General features: G+C 32.9%; 1 protein-coding gene and 1 long non-coding RNA gene across 5 annotated transcripts in view; one reads left to right on the top strand and one right to left on the bottom strand.

Annotated features, from left to right (window-relative positions):
• Nucleotides 1–10155, top strand: part of LOC112652198 (sulfotransferase 1 family member D1-like) — a 36259-nt gene extending 26104 nt beyond the window's left edge. The window contains exons 5-8 of one of the 2 annotated variants that reach the window (XM_025435674.3): nucleotides 2277–2403; nucleotides 3455–3549; nucleotides 7061–7241; nucleotides 9784–10155. In XM_025435674.3, coding sequence (XP_025291459.1) covers nucleotides 2277–2403; nucleotides 3455–3549; nucleotides 7061–7241; nucleotides 9784–9896 — 516 coding nt within the window. In that variant the 3' untranslated portion in view covers nucleotides 9897–10155. Of the gene's footprint in view, nucleotides 1–2276; nucleotides 2404–3454; nucleotides 3550–7060; nucleotides 7322–9783 lie in introns of both variants that reach the window. The other variant, XM_035710570.2, reaches the window with a different exon arrangement.
• The window catches only part of LOC112652200 (uncharacterized), a 42717-nt gene extending 27796 nt beyond the window's left edge, over nucleotides 1–14921 (bottom strand). Inside the window, exons 1-4 of one of the 3 annotated variants that reach the window (XR_003131282.1) lie at nucleotides 14841–14921; nucleotides 10945–11062; nucleotides 9251–9357; nucleotides 8352–8534 (exon numbers count right to left, since the gene is read on the bottom strand). This is a non-coding gene — a long non-coding RNA (uncharacterized LOC112652200). Of the gene's footprint in view, nucleotides 1–8351; nucleotides 8535–9250; nucleotides 9358–10944; nucleotides 11063–14840 lie in introns of those variants that run through there. The other 2 variants (XR_003131283.1, XR_007401723.1) reach the window with 2 other exon arrangements.
• Between the last annotated feature and the right edge of the window lie 327 nt (nucleotides 14922–15248).

Genomic DNA, 15248 nt, shown 5'->3' with positions numbered 1-15248 from the left:
ATCCTGTAAACTTGCTGAATTCACATACTAGACCTAACAGATTTTTTTTGGTAGATCCAATTCATTGTTCTACATAGATGTTCATGCTTTTAGAAAATAAAAAATACGAAATATTCTTACTTCTTTTTTCCTAATCTGGATGCTTTTTACTTATTTTTCTTGACTTATTAAACTGGATAGAACATCTAATATAATACTGAATAGGAGTGAGGAGATGCTCTTGTCTTGCCCTTGATCTTAAGGAATATTCATATGGTGATGTCACCTAGAGGTTTTTTTGTATATTCCACTGACCTAACTGAGGAAGTTCTGTTCTATTCTTACTTTGCTGAGTTTTTAACAGGAATACATGTTGGATTTTGTCTAATGTTTTTTTCTGTGTCTATTAAGACCAATCATATGATTTTCCATTATTTTAGTCTGTTACTATGATTAGTTATGTCAGTTGACTTTGAAGTGTTAAAACAATCTTTCACACCTTTTATTTAATTATTGATTGTATTAATTTATGATATGTGTTAATAGTTGTCTTTTATATATTATTGGGGCCAATTTGCTGATTTTTAAAATAATTTGTGTCTTCGGGAGATATGGACCTGTACTTTCTTTCCATTGTAATATCTTTATCCTTAGAGAATAATCTCTTTGGTATTAGAGTAATTCTGGCTTCATTAAATGAGTTGGAAGGTATTTATTCTTTTTCAATTTACTGGAAGTATTTGGTTGGAATTGGTACTGTTTCATTCTTAATATTTTGTTCAATTCACCAGCAAAGCAATCTAGGCCTGGAATTTTCTTCATCTGAAAAGATTTGTAACCATAAATTCAATGCCTTTCATATAAATATTTATGTCTTCCATGTTCCTCAATGTATTTCATTATTCAGATCATGTATTTTTCCTTGCATGCTCTTTCGTAGTTTATGCATTTTAAAGACTTGATCCATTTCACTTAAACTGTTAAATTTTTGTAATAAAGTTGTTATGATATTCCTTTAAAATTCTTCTCATATATGCAAAATCTGTACTAATGTCACTTTCTCATTTTTCATATTTTTCTATCAGCTATAGAGAGAAGGATGTTGAAATCTGACTATATTTTTTTTAATTTCTCCTTGGAATTCCATTGGAATTCTGTTTTAGCTTCCTGTAAGCAAAATTCTTTAATAAGTACATAATCAATAAACATTTATAGAAGTGCTACTGTGTATGTACCAGATATTGTAATTGTCATTATAAATGCAAACACAAATAAGACATCCTCTGCCATCTGAGTATGTTATCTTGTTTAATTTTTATGAATACTATTGGGCTTTGTCTTCTTGCCAGTCACTTTCCTTTGCCCATATTATGCAATGGCTTAATATGTCAGTGATCTCTGCAGTGTATGTCATATGGTATAAGAAGTAAGCTTAATGGATTTCAGTGGACTTACCTGAAAACCTAATTACCACTGAGACATAGCAATGTCATTTCTATTGGAAAATATGTTCGAAATTTCTGTTTTCAAACAGATTTAAGGCTCTATGCATAAAGTAAATTTTAATCTCACACAAAATTATAAACAGCAATAATTGGTATGTAGCCATGATCATGAACAGAATGAAGAATGTTTAATCATTGTTGATTAAATGTACCCAGATTATAATTTATTTTCAGTTAAAAAGAAGACATTTTTTTTCAGCTTTAAAAGTTTTACTTTAGGGATACCTAGGTGGCTCAGTCAGTTAAGGTTTCAACTCTTGATTTCAGCTCAGGTCATGATCTCATGGTCTTGAGATTGAGTCCAGCATTGGGCTCTGTGTTGGGTGTGAAACCTGCTTGGTATTCTCTCTTTCCCTCTCCTGCTGCCCCTTACCTTCTCTTTATCCCTCCTCTAAAGAAAACAACAAAAAAAATTAAAAATAAAAGAATGTTTATCTTTTTCATGTTTTGTAACTTTTATGTTTCTTTTTACATGTCTTAATAAGTGATATACAAAAATTCTTAATTTAAGAACAATATTAGCTCATTTTTGTTAATTTAATATTTATTGTAATTATTTGGTTTTCTGTGTTTTGAGATGTTCTTTTCAAAGGCTGAAGAGAAACAGGGTGTGAAAGTACAAGTCTTATGTTAAAATGATACATAATCGTGAATATTCCATGTCAGGATATACATGTAAATGCTGAGATCAGGAAGTAGAAAAGAAATAATCAGCATTCTTGCAAGATAAGCAAAAGTTTACCAACTATTAAATAATATAAATGAAATGACGATTGCCATATCTCCCCACAGATGGTGTATGTTGCACGAAATGCTAAAGATGTGGCTGTATCTTACTATTATTTCTACCAGATGGCAAAAATACACCCAAAGGCTGGTACCTGGGAGGAATTCCTGGATAAATTCATGACTGGGAAGGGTAGGTTCAACTCTTACTTTAATCAAGGAGTTCTATAGTGAAAAGTCTTTTTGCCAGGAGATAGAACAGTTAAACATAAATCTGCGTTTATTATAAACCTAATATTTGCCTAGCACTCCACTAATGTATTAGGTAGACTATAGAGGAAGCAGAATATATAGTTGTCTCTTCCTTTTAAGAACTTTTGGGAGGGACGCGTGGGTGGATCAGCGGTTGAGCATCTATCTTTAGCTCAGGGCGTGATTCCAGGGTTCCCGCATTGGACTCCCTGTGAGGAGCTTGCTTCTCCCTCTGCCTATGTCTCTGCCTCTCTCTCTGTCACTCATGAATAAATAAAATCTTAAAAAAAAAAAAAAGAACTTTTGGGAAACATGTTAACACAGATATTTCAGTTCTTAGTCTTATTTCATTAGTGCTTAGTGACAACTTTTCTTCTCTTGCTGTGCGGCTGTTGTATTGTTTTGATTTTATACATATTTCTTGGATTCTCTTTTCTTTACCATTCCCTTATTTTTACTATATAAACCGAAAATTCTAGGGTGATGATTTTAGCCTCAAGGCTCTGTTTCTCTACCTTTGTATTCTTTCTTCCAGGAAAACATTTATGCCAATAGTAGTAGCTCTACTTAAAATTCTCATATAAACATTCTTCTATTAAAAACTCTTTCCAAGGCAAGAACATCTCAATGATATCTTGCAAACCTTTACTCCTGTTGCTACTTGGACTATTCTCTGTCCATGGAATGTCTACTCACTCTTATCAAAACCTGATTCTTCTTCTTAGACCCAAATACACTCTCTTCCCCCACAGCCCTTCATTAACTTCTTCATCTCTATGATTTTCTCTCCCTTTCTCCTTCTTCTATGAACTTCCCTGCTACTCCCTCCTAAATAGATTACAAATTCAATGAGAACAGGGTTAATTATCCTACCATCCCTCTTTCTTGAACTAATAAGTGTGTTTGGGTTGGTAATAATGACTTGGAATAATATTTAACAATTCTTTACATAAATAGTTCTAATTTTCCAAACACTGTGTCTTTCACCTTAGTGGCTTTTGGTTCTTGGTATGACCATGTGAAGGGCTGGTGGGAGAAGAGGAATGATTATCGTATCTTTTATCTATTTTATGAAGACATGAAAGAGGTAAGAGGCAACTATAATTTTTTTTAATTTTGGGGGGAAACCTCAGATTCATCTTTCTTTGTATCACTACTGCCTCCTGCTCTAGTTTAGGCAACTATCTTATTTGAAGTACCTCGTTTTGCTTCTATTGTCCACTCAGAGAAAATTATCTGGAAATATAAATGAGAGTATGCCCACTTCTTCAAATCTGTCAATGATTTCTGTTTCTACGTGAAATACAAAATCATTAAGATAATTTAAAGTTCAGCATTATTTAGTCCCTATCTCTCCAACCTCTTCTGCTGTCACTTTTCCTTTTCTTACTAAGTGAGCCTGTCCAAAATATTTTTTCCCACTATTTTCAAATTATCTTTTTCTCATCCTTCATGTCTTAACTTAAATGTTAACACTCCAGAGTTCTTTCATGTCCATAATGTCAAATAATCCACCTTTTATTATCTGTTAAAATCTCTTTTGCTATTGTTCTTTTCATATCATTTACTACCACTCATTATTTGACATATGTGTTTCTTATGTTTTCTTGCCCTACTCTAATATAATGTAAGCTCCTTGGATGTAGGGATTAAAATGATTTAATTTGTGATTGTTTCCCCAAGGGGTAAGCACAGTAAAGAAAACATGTAATTTAATTTATAAGACATCTAGTTTTTATTTTTTCATCTTCTATCTGGTTATTAGTGTGAAAATTAATTCATTCTCCAATTTGATCAAAAATTTATCCTGATCTGATTATTCAAATAGTCCATTTAAGAAATGTTCTGCATTTCTTAAGTTGAATGTGTTTCAGGCAGCTTGTTCACACCTAAATTCCTTTAGATAACTATGACTACCCTTCATCTCTTATTCGGGAAATCTGTTCTATGGCCTCTAGGGAAATTGCCTTACCCAGCTAAAGTGACCCCCTCTGGCAGATTCATTAGATTCCCAGATTCTTCTACATCCTGTTTAAACCAGTTTTTACCAGTCACTCTGGATTAAAGGGTGACCAATTACTCTAATTATGTGTCTTGAAGCAACAAGGGGGGGTGGCTGGGGTGGATCCTGAAGAGGATAGGTGTTATCAGGAAAGAAAATCTTCCATGTTAGATCATAATAAGGTCTTTAAGCAAAAGAAGTTTAGTGTCCTTAAATATGAGTGGAGAGGCTCAAAATTACTCAAGAGTTCCAGAGTCTCTGTGCCATCAAATTCATCCCAAATATTCCCATTCCAAGCCTGAATGGTGTACATTTTTCCCATCACTTTCATTTAACTTTCACAGGATAGACTTGACACAATTTGGACTTCAATTTTCACTGTGATTCTTCTCCTTGAATAAGATGTGTGCTGATCTCCACCAAGTTTATTTCTGCTTATACAAGAAATAGATTATTTTAGAGCCACTACAGAAATTCTCTGATTCTGTTTCCATGAATTGAGATGGGTAGCTCAATAAACCTAAACAGATTGCTTTTCTGCCTGATTTCATGAGGTCACTAAGATTATGGCTTTCAGCTTCAGTTTGATTTGGACCATCAAGAAGATCATCTCTGTAGTGGGTAACAGGGCACAAACTATTTGGTCTGAATGCTACTTTTTCACTATTCTTACAAGGTATCTTATGGAGTCTGGAGCACAGAAATCATAAGGAATACATCAAATGTATCTCTCCTTTTCATTGTTGCCTCTTTCTCTTCCATACCATTCCTTAGGCTGGAAATGGACAGGATTTTGTTTACTTTCCTCCTCATATATTTATACTATCAAAAAATCTAGGTAGGAGAGAGAGATAGAAAGAGTATTTTCTGTCCACTATCACTCTCTGAGATAAATAATCTGTTTTTTTTAAATTGTGCCATAATTGATATATAACATAATATTAACAATCTAATGATTCAATATATGTATATATTATGAAAAGATCACAGTAATTCTAGCTGATATCCATCACCATACGTTGTTATTTTTTCCTTGTGATGAGAACTTTTAACATCTACTCTTTTAGCAGCTTTCAAATATACGATGCAGCATTGTTTGTTAACTACAGTTATTGTTGACTGCAGTTCCTGATCTTAGAGGAAAAGCTTTCAGCTCTTCAATATTGAATATATTAGTTATGGGCTTGTCATATACAGCCTTCATAATTGTGGTATATTCCCTCTACACCACTTTGTTGAGAGTTTCTATCATAAATTGATGTTGAATTTTGCCAAATGCTTTTTCTGCATCTTTTGAAATGACCATATGATTTACACCCTTCATTTTGTTAATATCGTCTATCACATTGATTGATTTGCTAATGTTCAACAATTTTTGCATCACAGGGATAAATCCCATTTGATCACGGATTAAAACCTTTTAATGTGCTGTTAAATTTTGTTTGCTAATATTTTGCCCAGGATTCTTGCATTGATTTTTACCAAAAATGTTAATCTGCTATTTTCTTGTGTTATTCTCATCTGGTTTTGGTATATGAGTAATGCTGGCCTTGTAAAATGGGTTTGGAAGTATTACTCCTTCTTCTACTTTTTTGGAAGAGTTTAAGAAGATGAGTATTTTTTAAATGCTTGGTGGATAGGAGTGCTTGGGTGGCTCAGTCGATTATGCCTTAGGCTCAGGTCTTGGGCCCAGGATCCAGCTCCCTGCTTAGCTGGGAGCCTACTTCTCCCTCTCCCTCTGCACCTCACCACCCGCCCCCTCTGCTCGTGTTCTTTCTCTCTCTTCTCTCAAATAAATAATAAATAAATAAATAAATAAATAAATAAATAAAATCTTTAAAAAAACATTTTTGGTAGGTAATCTATTCTTGATATTAGATATGATTTTAAAAAGGAGATCAAGGATTTTGAACATTATACCTTATAATAATAGTAGCTTGCTTTATTACCACTTGTTATTCTACAGATTAATTATATTTTTGAGTGTGAAAGATTGAATATTAACCCATTTTTCTGCATTTTTTGAAACAAAATTATGGGTATTAAGGAGAGCACTTGCTATGATGAGCGCTGGGGTTTTTTTTAAGTTTTTTTTTAAATTTTTATTTATTTATGATAGTCACACACACACAGAGAGAGAAGCAGAGACATAGGCAGAGGGAGAAGCAGGCTCCTTGTACCCGGATCCCGACGTGGGATTCGATCCCGGGTCTCCAGGATCGCACCCTGGGCCAAAGGCAGGTGCTAAACTGCTGCGCCACCCAGGGATCCCGAGTGCTGGGTATTATATGTAAGAGATGCATCACCAAATCCTATTCCTGAAACCAATGTTACACTATATATTAACTAACTAGAATTTAAATTTAAAAATTTGAGAAAGAAAAAAACAAACAAACAAAATTTACTCTTCTTTTTAGCAGATGATTGCCTGGCCAAGACTAGGACATGTACTTTGGAATGCAAAATAAAAAGTGCACATAAAAATATAAAATAATTTCCTTTACCACATTGACATATGTAGAACTTTATTAAATGCATTGCCTATTTTATGATTAAATCTCTCTGAAATAATTCTTTCTCTTTATATTTTTTTTAGAATCCAAAACATGAAATTCAGAAGTTGTTACAGTTTCTAGAGAAAGATTTGTCAGAAGAAACTGTGGATAAAATCCTCTATCACAGCTCTTTCAATGTGATGAAACAGAATCCAAGTACAAATTATACCACTATACCAGATTTTGATATGGATCATTCTGTATCTCCTTTCATGAGAAAGGGTGAGAAATCATATACTAGTTTCTATACAGCTTGCTAATTACAGTCATGGATCATTCTGTATCTCCTTTCATGAGAAAGGGTGAGAAATCATATACTAGTTTCTATACAGCTTGCTAATTACAGTCATGGAGAGTATAGCCATATTATAGGAAATGGAAAGAGATTGAATATGATGGCAAGAAAAAAGAAAATTAGGAACAACAACAACAAAAAAAAAAAACTTAGGGGATATTAATAATTTGTGGCAAATAAACTATAATTTCTATAAGCCTAACATGTAAGGCAAACCTTCTAAGGAGAAATGTTTACTCAAGAGCTGATGTATTGATAAGCATGAGTCTTGGCCTCCTTTGCTATATCAGAAGAATGCCTTTCATTTGTCTGAACTCTCTAAATATTCTTCATATTCCTTAAAATTTTTGCTGTGGTGAGTAGTCAGCTTAAATGTTAGGCATACCAAGTGAATGATGAAAAGTGTCAATTCCTTGAGGTTGTTGCTATGATATGGTAAATCATTGCATCTCTAGCATTATCTCAATGTATATATAACTAGCATCTTGCAAAAATAGTCACTTAATAAAAATATGTTAAATTGAATTGCATGTTGAGAGAGAGAAAGAGACAGAGAGACAGAGAGACAGAGAAGCATAGATTCTGTTACTTATGTATGTATTAGCTCTGCTGTGAAACAAACAACTCCATGGGGCACCTGAGTGGCTCAGTCAGTTAAGCATCTGCCTTTGCTCAAGTTATGATCCCAGGGTTCTGGGATGGAGTCCTGCATCAAGCTCTCTGTTCAGTGGGGAGCTTGCTTGTCCCTTTTCCTCTGCCTCTCCCCCTGCTTGTTCGTCTCTTGTTCTCTCAAATAAGTAAATGAAATCTTTTTTTATTTTTATTTTTTAAGATTTTATTTATTTGAGAGAGAGAGAGAGAAAGAGCATGAGTGGGGTGGATAGGGAGAAGCAGGCTCTCTACTAAGCAGGAAGCCTGATGTGGGGCTTCATCCTAGGACCCTGGGATTATGACCTAAAATGAAGGCAGACACTTAACTAACTGACCACCTAGGCACCCTGAAACTTAAAAAAAAAAAAAGACTTCAAGAATCTCAGTGGCTTAAAACCACAAGTTTTATTTTTTGTTTAACGTTGGTGAATGTGGGCCATACATCAGTTTTGCTTATTCTTTTGAATCTGTTCAGTTTTACTTGGTTTTCATGGTCTCAGTTTCTTATGTCTTCTCTTTCTGAAATCCAGGCTGAAAAAGCTACCCATTTGTGGGATATGCCCAATATTCTAGTAGACAGGAAAACAAAAGAGGTGTTGGAAACTTACAATGCCTTTAAAGTTGCTATTTAGATGTGGTATATATTGCACAGATTCAAATTCTATTAACCAAAGCAAAAGAAAAATTGAAGCCCAAAGTTAATGAGGCAAAGAGGAGTCATACAACACATGTCAGTGGGCAGAGGTATAAAATCTTACAGTAGAGAGTGGAAAATTATTAATATAATCTAAGACAATTTTGGAGAAACAAGTACTTTGGTAAGAACTTATATAGGGACTATTAAGGGTAATTTCATTAATTATGATGTATCTTTGTGCCTCCAGAGGTGGTTTTTTTTTTTTTTTTAGAAAGTTAGAAAGTATGCCATGGGTAAGTCTTTCTAGGAATATTTGGATCTCAGCCAGGTATGATTTTTGCCTTCCAGGAAATGTTTGACAACATCCAAAGACATTTTTGATAGTTCTGACTAAGAGTATGCTATAGGCATATAATGGGTACAGGCTGAGAATCCTGCTGAAAACACACTATAATACACAGAGCAACTCCCACATCCACCCAGCCAGTTGTCTGGCTTTGAATGTCAACAGTGGAAATATAAACAAATAAAATAAAATGCCAAAGTTGAGAAATCCTGGGACAGATGAACAAAGTTATTTTGCCATATTTTCTCCCCCACTCCCTTTTTTCTCCCTAAAACTAGGCTTGCAAATGAATTCTGGATTACCTGTGAGAAATGCCATTGTTTTTATCAGATATTCTTTGCAAATACTATGTCCCTTGTCTTTCCTTAAAGGTTTTAGATATGGTTAGTCTTTTGAAGACTGAGCAATCCTGTAATAACACATATGTTTAATTACATTTAACCCAGTCACTTCCAAATCTTACTTGATCATAGAAATTTTTTCATAAGTTATCACTTAACATTGGAAAATATAGTTTTAAAAGGACTGAAAAATTATCTCTTTTTTTGTTAACAAAGCTCTTAGGGCCAAAAAATATAGATTTTGAGACATTGGATTTTCTCCCAGTGACATTTCTTGAAACTATTGAAGGGATTACTTCTTTATATAGGATACTGGAAAAAATCCATGGGGATTTTTAGAAAACTAAGAAGGCCCAAGAGTTTGAAAGGATGGAGTAATGAAATGGATATGAAAACGTTGAAGATTTAAAAATACACGTGTGGTAATTCAAATGAAAACTGATCTAAGGAAATTTTATAGTAGTCTCAAATGTACATTTAATCTTTCTTTTCAGGTATTTCAGGAGATTGGAAAAACCAATTCACCGTAGCCCAGTATGAAAGATTTGAAAAAGATTATGAAAAGAAAATGAAAGGTTCTACACTGCGGTTTCGTTCAGAGATTTAAGAAGTCCTGCTCTTTCTCCGACTTGTTTAACTGACACTTAAATTAAAAGAAAAAATATCCCTTCAAACATTTAGTGACAAGAATTCTGTATGTTAATTTTCTCTATTTACTAATATTAGTGGTTTGTAATAGAATATTCAAAGAATTTCAAAGTCTACATATAAAAAACCAATACTGTCTGTATGATTTTAATTACCTTCCACAATGTTCTTACTCTTCTTAAAGACAAAATAATAAAACAAAGTTTAAAATCTATAAATACACCTGCTTTATTTTTTAAATTCAAGTTTTGGGTAACTGGACTTGCACAGCAGATATTTAGGGGAGTCTTCAAGATGGGTGAATTAGAACCAAATATCCCCTTAAAAAGGCTTTAATTTCTCCTTGTTATATGTTTAGACGGATACCAGAGTAATATAAGAACAATGACATTTTTGTGCAAGGAATTTACTGAAGTATATTGCCCTAGAATGGTTTACTGTAGATTCCATTTGGATAGTTTATCAAAATCAATCTTAGTCTCCCGCTATAGTTTGTATGTTCATGATCTTAAACAGCAACAAGAAAGAAGTAAACAAACGTGTTACCAAAGTATTGCTTGCATAATAATGCAGTAGTTACGTAAACAAAGTCATCAGTTACCATAATATCAGACTAATAAATTGTGTATAAATATTGTGCCTCAGAGATGACAAAATATAAAACATGGGTCCTGAATTCAAAGATCTTTAGGCCAGGATAGCAATAAAAAGAATATACAGAGAAATAATTGTAAGAAAAACATAAGAAATAGCCACAATATCAAGAGCTGATATTTATTGAGAGCTGTGTGTCATACATCATGCTATACAACTTTCATGGCTTCACTTTAACTGATCTTCATTCAATTCTTTAAAAAGGTATTCTAATTTTTCCTACATTTCCTAGTCAGTAACCTGGCAGTGCACTTAACCACAAAAAGCAGAAAGAAAGGACAATTTGGTTCTGATCTTTTTTTTTTTTTTTTAACAGGTATTCACTCTTATCCCCACATTCCTTATTAACTTACCCTGTACTGTCTCTCTTCCATGTTTGCAAATTGCTGCTACTGCACGTTAATCATACCTCATGACATCCAGCCAATCCAGGTGTGTTTACACATTTACAAAGATCATTGAAAATCTCCTCTGATGGGGAAAATAACAGTTGTCAAATTTCATGCATTTGAAAACAATAAGAGAAACTGCTTTGTTTCAAAAACCTTCACATTGGAATAAATAATAACTATTCTTTGATTTTGTTTTTATTTTTTTATTGACTATGATATATATACAGAGTAGAGATTTAATAATAAAATAATCGATATTGGATGTCACAAGCTGAGTTTTCAAACTTCTTTTAATCCATATTTATTTCCTATTTTGACTTACCTTAGATCTCGAAGTACCTGTCACTTTTCTTCACATTATAGATATTCTAAATAATTATGACTGGGGAGTCTGGATGGCTCAGTTGGTTAAGCACCCAACTCTTGATTTTGGCTTGGATCATTAACTCGGGACTGTGAGATGGAGACCCCCGCCCCCTCCCGCAGGCTCCCTGCTCAGCAGGGAATCTGCTCTCTCCTCTCCTCTGCCTCTCCCCCTGTGCTCACTCTCCAAGAAAAATAAATAAATCTTTAAAAAAATAAGTAAAAATAATAATAGTAATGACGTCTTTAAAGATAGAGAAAATCACAAAGAATTTAAATGATTTTCCCTAAATCATATATTAGGATGTAGTGAGATTTGTTCTATAATACAAATAACTGACACTGGTTTTCCAATACAATGTCGTTGAAATGAACCATCGGGAAGTTGCCATCCCAAACTTCTGCCGAATATCCTCTATGTCATGTGTTTCCTTTATTCAATGAAGATATAAAATTGTATTTTAAGGGACACCTGGGTGGTTCAGGGGTTAAGTGTCTGTCTTTGGCTCAGGGCATGATCCCAGGATCTGGGATCCAGTGCCACATTGAACTCCTTGCGGGGAGCCTGCTTCTTCTGCCTATGTCTGCATCTCTCTCTGTCTCTCATGAATAAATAAATAAAATCTTTAAAAAAAATGAATAAATAAAATTGTATTTTGAATACATCAAGATATTACTTTTGGCCTAAAATATGCTAGTTTTCAGGGGTTTTATTATATTTTGGTTTTGGAGAGCAACAGTGGAGAATCAAAAAATATAGCCAACATGCAACTGTGGACAAAACATAATTCGTATTCAATATTAGTGCTGCAACTATAAACATGGTAGGCTTTGATAAGGCAAACAATCCCATAAACTATAGCAACCACATACCCTGGATTTTCATAACAGTCTCATTTCAGATGTTTGCCTTCTTTTTCTCATATATATGCAGGTAATTTTCAGATCACATTGCCAATATTTTGATTCAGAAAACATTAGCACTGCATTTGTAATTCTTGACTTAATATGACAATCACACTTTTCTGAGCATTAAAAATATTAAATACTGTTTACTTACAACACTCAGTTGAAATGGAAGAGTTTGAGAGGACTTACCTAAAATCTACATTTGATTTGCTCTGCAAATGATGTGAAGTACCTTTTCACTGATAAATACTATAATCTCATGTAATTTCATCAACCTGGTCCTTTTCAACTCTCAACTATTCTAGTATTTATAATAACCATCAAGAGTTTTAATTTGAAGAGAGGAGATTTCAGTTTATTGAAAATAGCAGCTGAGTAATTGAGTTTGGTATGTTCATAATCTCTATTAGGAAATGTGGTATTGTACTTTGAGTACCTTACATTCACCTAAAACAATTAAGACAGTTGCTGCAATACTATTCTAGACAGTGTCACATGACACTTCTCAAAGTAAAATAAAAAAATAATAGATATTCAAGATCAAGACTGTAGGTGGCTGCTTTTATGTTTCAGTAAATGATGCGTTTTCACTTTTATTGTGATATTAATTTAGCAAACTAATGACATAATTTTCATATCTTGTGATATTGATTTAGCAAACTACGCATAATTATAAATAGACTTATTCTTGTTGATTAAATATAATTGTATAAAGCCTGAAAAATGTTTCATAAATCAGTAACTACATAATATTGTTATAAGATTACCATATAATGGTAATAATGATATTAATTATAAATTATAATACCATATAATTATATTACATGTTATAATAATGCATGTGTGTGTGTGTGTGTATACCAACCTAGGTATTCTCTTGGGATATATATTGCTATATATATATTGATTATACAGAGCCTAAAGAAAGAGAAAGAAATCAGAGCTGCTCCTCGGGAAGAAGAATATGAATAAAAATATATATGATTTAAATTAATATATATTCTATTCAGAATGGCAACATTTAGAAAAATTAAAACCATAAAAATAAATAGAATTCTTAAGGGATCATTGAAAGGGACTGTTTCTCTAAAGCACACTATCCCATACTTGATTTTCACTGGTTTCCATCAACCAATTAATGAACAAATTAATGATCTATGTTCCTATATAACACTAGTCAATGTTAGAAACAAATGCAGAGCACATGGCTCCTTTCTTTGGGAAATTTACAAATGAATAAATCAAAGAGAGATATGGGGCTACATATTAAGTGTCAGTTTGTTTTGTTCAGACATTAAATATCTCTGAAATTCTGATATGGTATTATTTAGCTGTGAGAGACAGTATATATTGCCTGTCAACATTGTTTTTGTCTCTAGAAGGAAAGAGGGGCATTTTCTTTAGAATTTTATAGAACTTTTTAGACAATTAACTGTCATTAATCTATACACCAAAAGATAGAGACCAGGAAGATGTGGGGAGAATTATTAGAATCAAAATTAATAGATACAGACCAGAATGTCCATACTAAATGTTAAAGAAAACAAAGGAAGAATTAGTTAAAGTAGTTTTAAAGAATTAGTAAGATAGGGAGAGAAGGAGGAGGAAAAGAGGAAGAGAAACAGAGAAGATTAAAGAATGAGATAGAGAATTCCATTTTATATATATGGTTTCTCTCCTACAAGATCACATCCAAAGAGGGGAAGTAACTTACCTTCTGTTGTTTCCAATTTCTTAAGGAGATAAAATTTTTCAACATGAAAAATCGGCATTTTTTATACTAACTAAATCTTTTTAGTAAATATAGAATTACATGTGATTCCTTGAACAATTTACACCAAAAATAAACTAGCTTTACAAATCATGTCCATTAGTATGTCCTGTATTTTCATTTTTTCAAAGTGGAAAGAAAAATATAAGTACTATGCTGAAGAAAGTGAGAAAATATTCAAGTTTTAATCTCAACCAAGGACTTTAAGAAAGACTCTACCAATGAAAATATAAGGGTTTTTAACTTTAACCAAAAGTATGGGGAATCCCTGAAAAATTTTAACCAAAATTGTCACAGCCAGATTTATTCTTTTAAGGTAACTTAAAAATGGATTGTATACTTGGTATAATATTTATATATAAAATACATAAACGTGTATAATTTATGTATATAATTATATGTAAACATATATCAACGCATCTACTATTCTCACACACAGTAGTTTTACTGTCCTAAACATCCTGTTTTGCCTATTCATTCCCTCTTCCGCACTAACATCTGTCTCGATAATTTTGTCATTTTCAGAATGTCATATAATTAGAACTGTATAGTATATAGTATTTAGTTTTCCTCCATGTTTTTTTGTGGCTTGGTAGTCCATTTCTTTGGAGTGCTGGAGTTTAATTATCCATTCTCCTACCATAGGACATCTTAGTTGTTTCCAACTTTTGGTCATTATAAATAAAACTGTTCTAAACATCCCTGCACATTTTTATGTTGACAAAAATATTCAAGTTTTTGGGGACAGTGCCACAGAGTGTGATTGTTGGAGCATATGGTAAGAGTGTGTTTAGTTTTATAAGTAACTGCCAACCTGTCTTCCACAGTGGATGTGCCGTTTCGCATTCTCACAGGCAATGAATGAGAGTTCCTGTTGCCAGGATTTGACGTTGTCAGGATTCTAGATTCTGATCATTCTAATAGGTTTTTATAGCAGTATCTCACTGTTGTTTTAATTTGCATTTCCCTGATGACATATGATGTGGAGCATCTTTTCATCATTTTATTTGACATCTGTATCATTTCTTTGATGAGGTGCATGCTAACTAAGGTCTTTGGCCCATTTTTTAACTGGGTTATTTATTTACTTATTTTTAAATTTTAAGAGTTTTTTTGGGAAAAAAAGTTTTTTGGTTCATTTTGGAAAATAGTCCTTTATCAGATATGCCTTTTGCAAATACTTTCATCCATGCTGTGGCTTGTCTTTTTATTCTTTTGACAG

This window comes from Canis lupus, chromosome 13, assembly GCF_003254725.2.
Source record: "Canis lupus dingo isolate Sandy chromosome 13, ASM325472v2, whole genome shotgun sequence".
In the NCBI taxonomy this organism is placed as follows: domain Eukaryota; kingdom Metazoa; phylum Chordata; class Mammalia; order Carnivora; family Canidae; genus Canis; species Canis lupus.
Note: the sequence above shows the minus strand (reverse complement) of the source record. Positions and strands in the feature narration are given on the sequence as shown.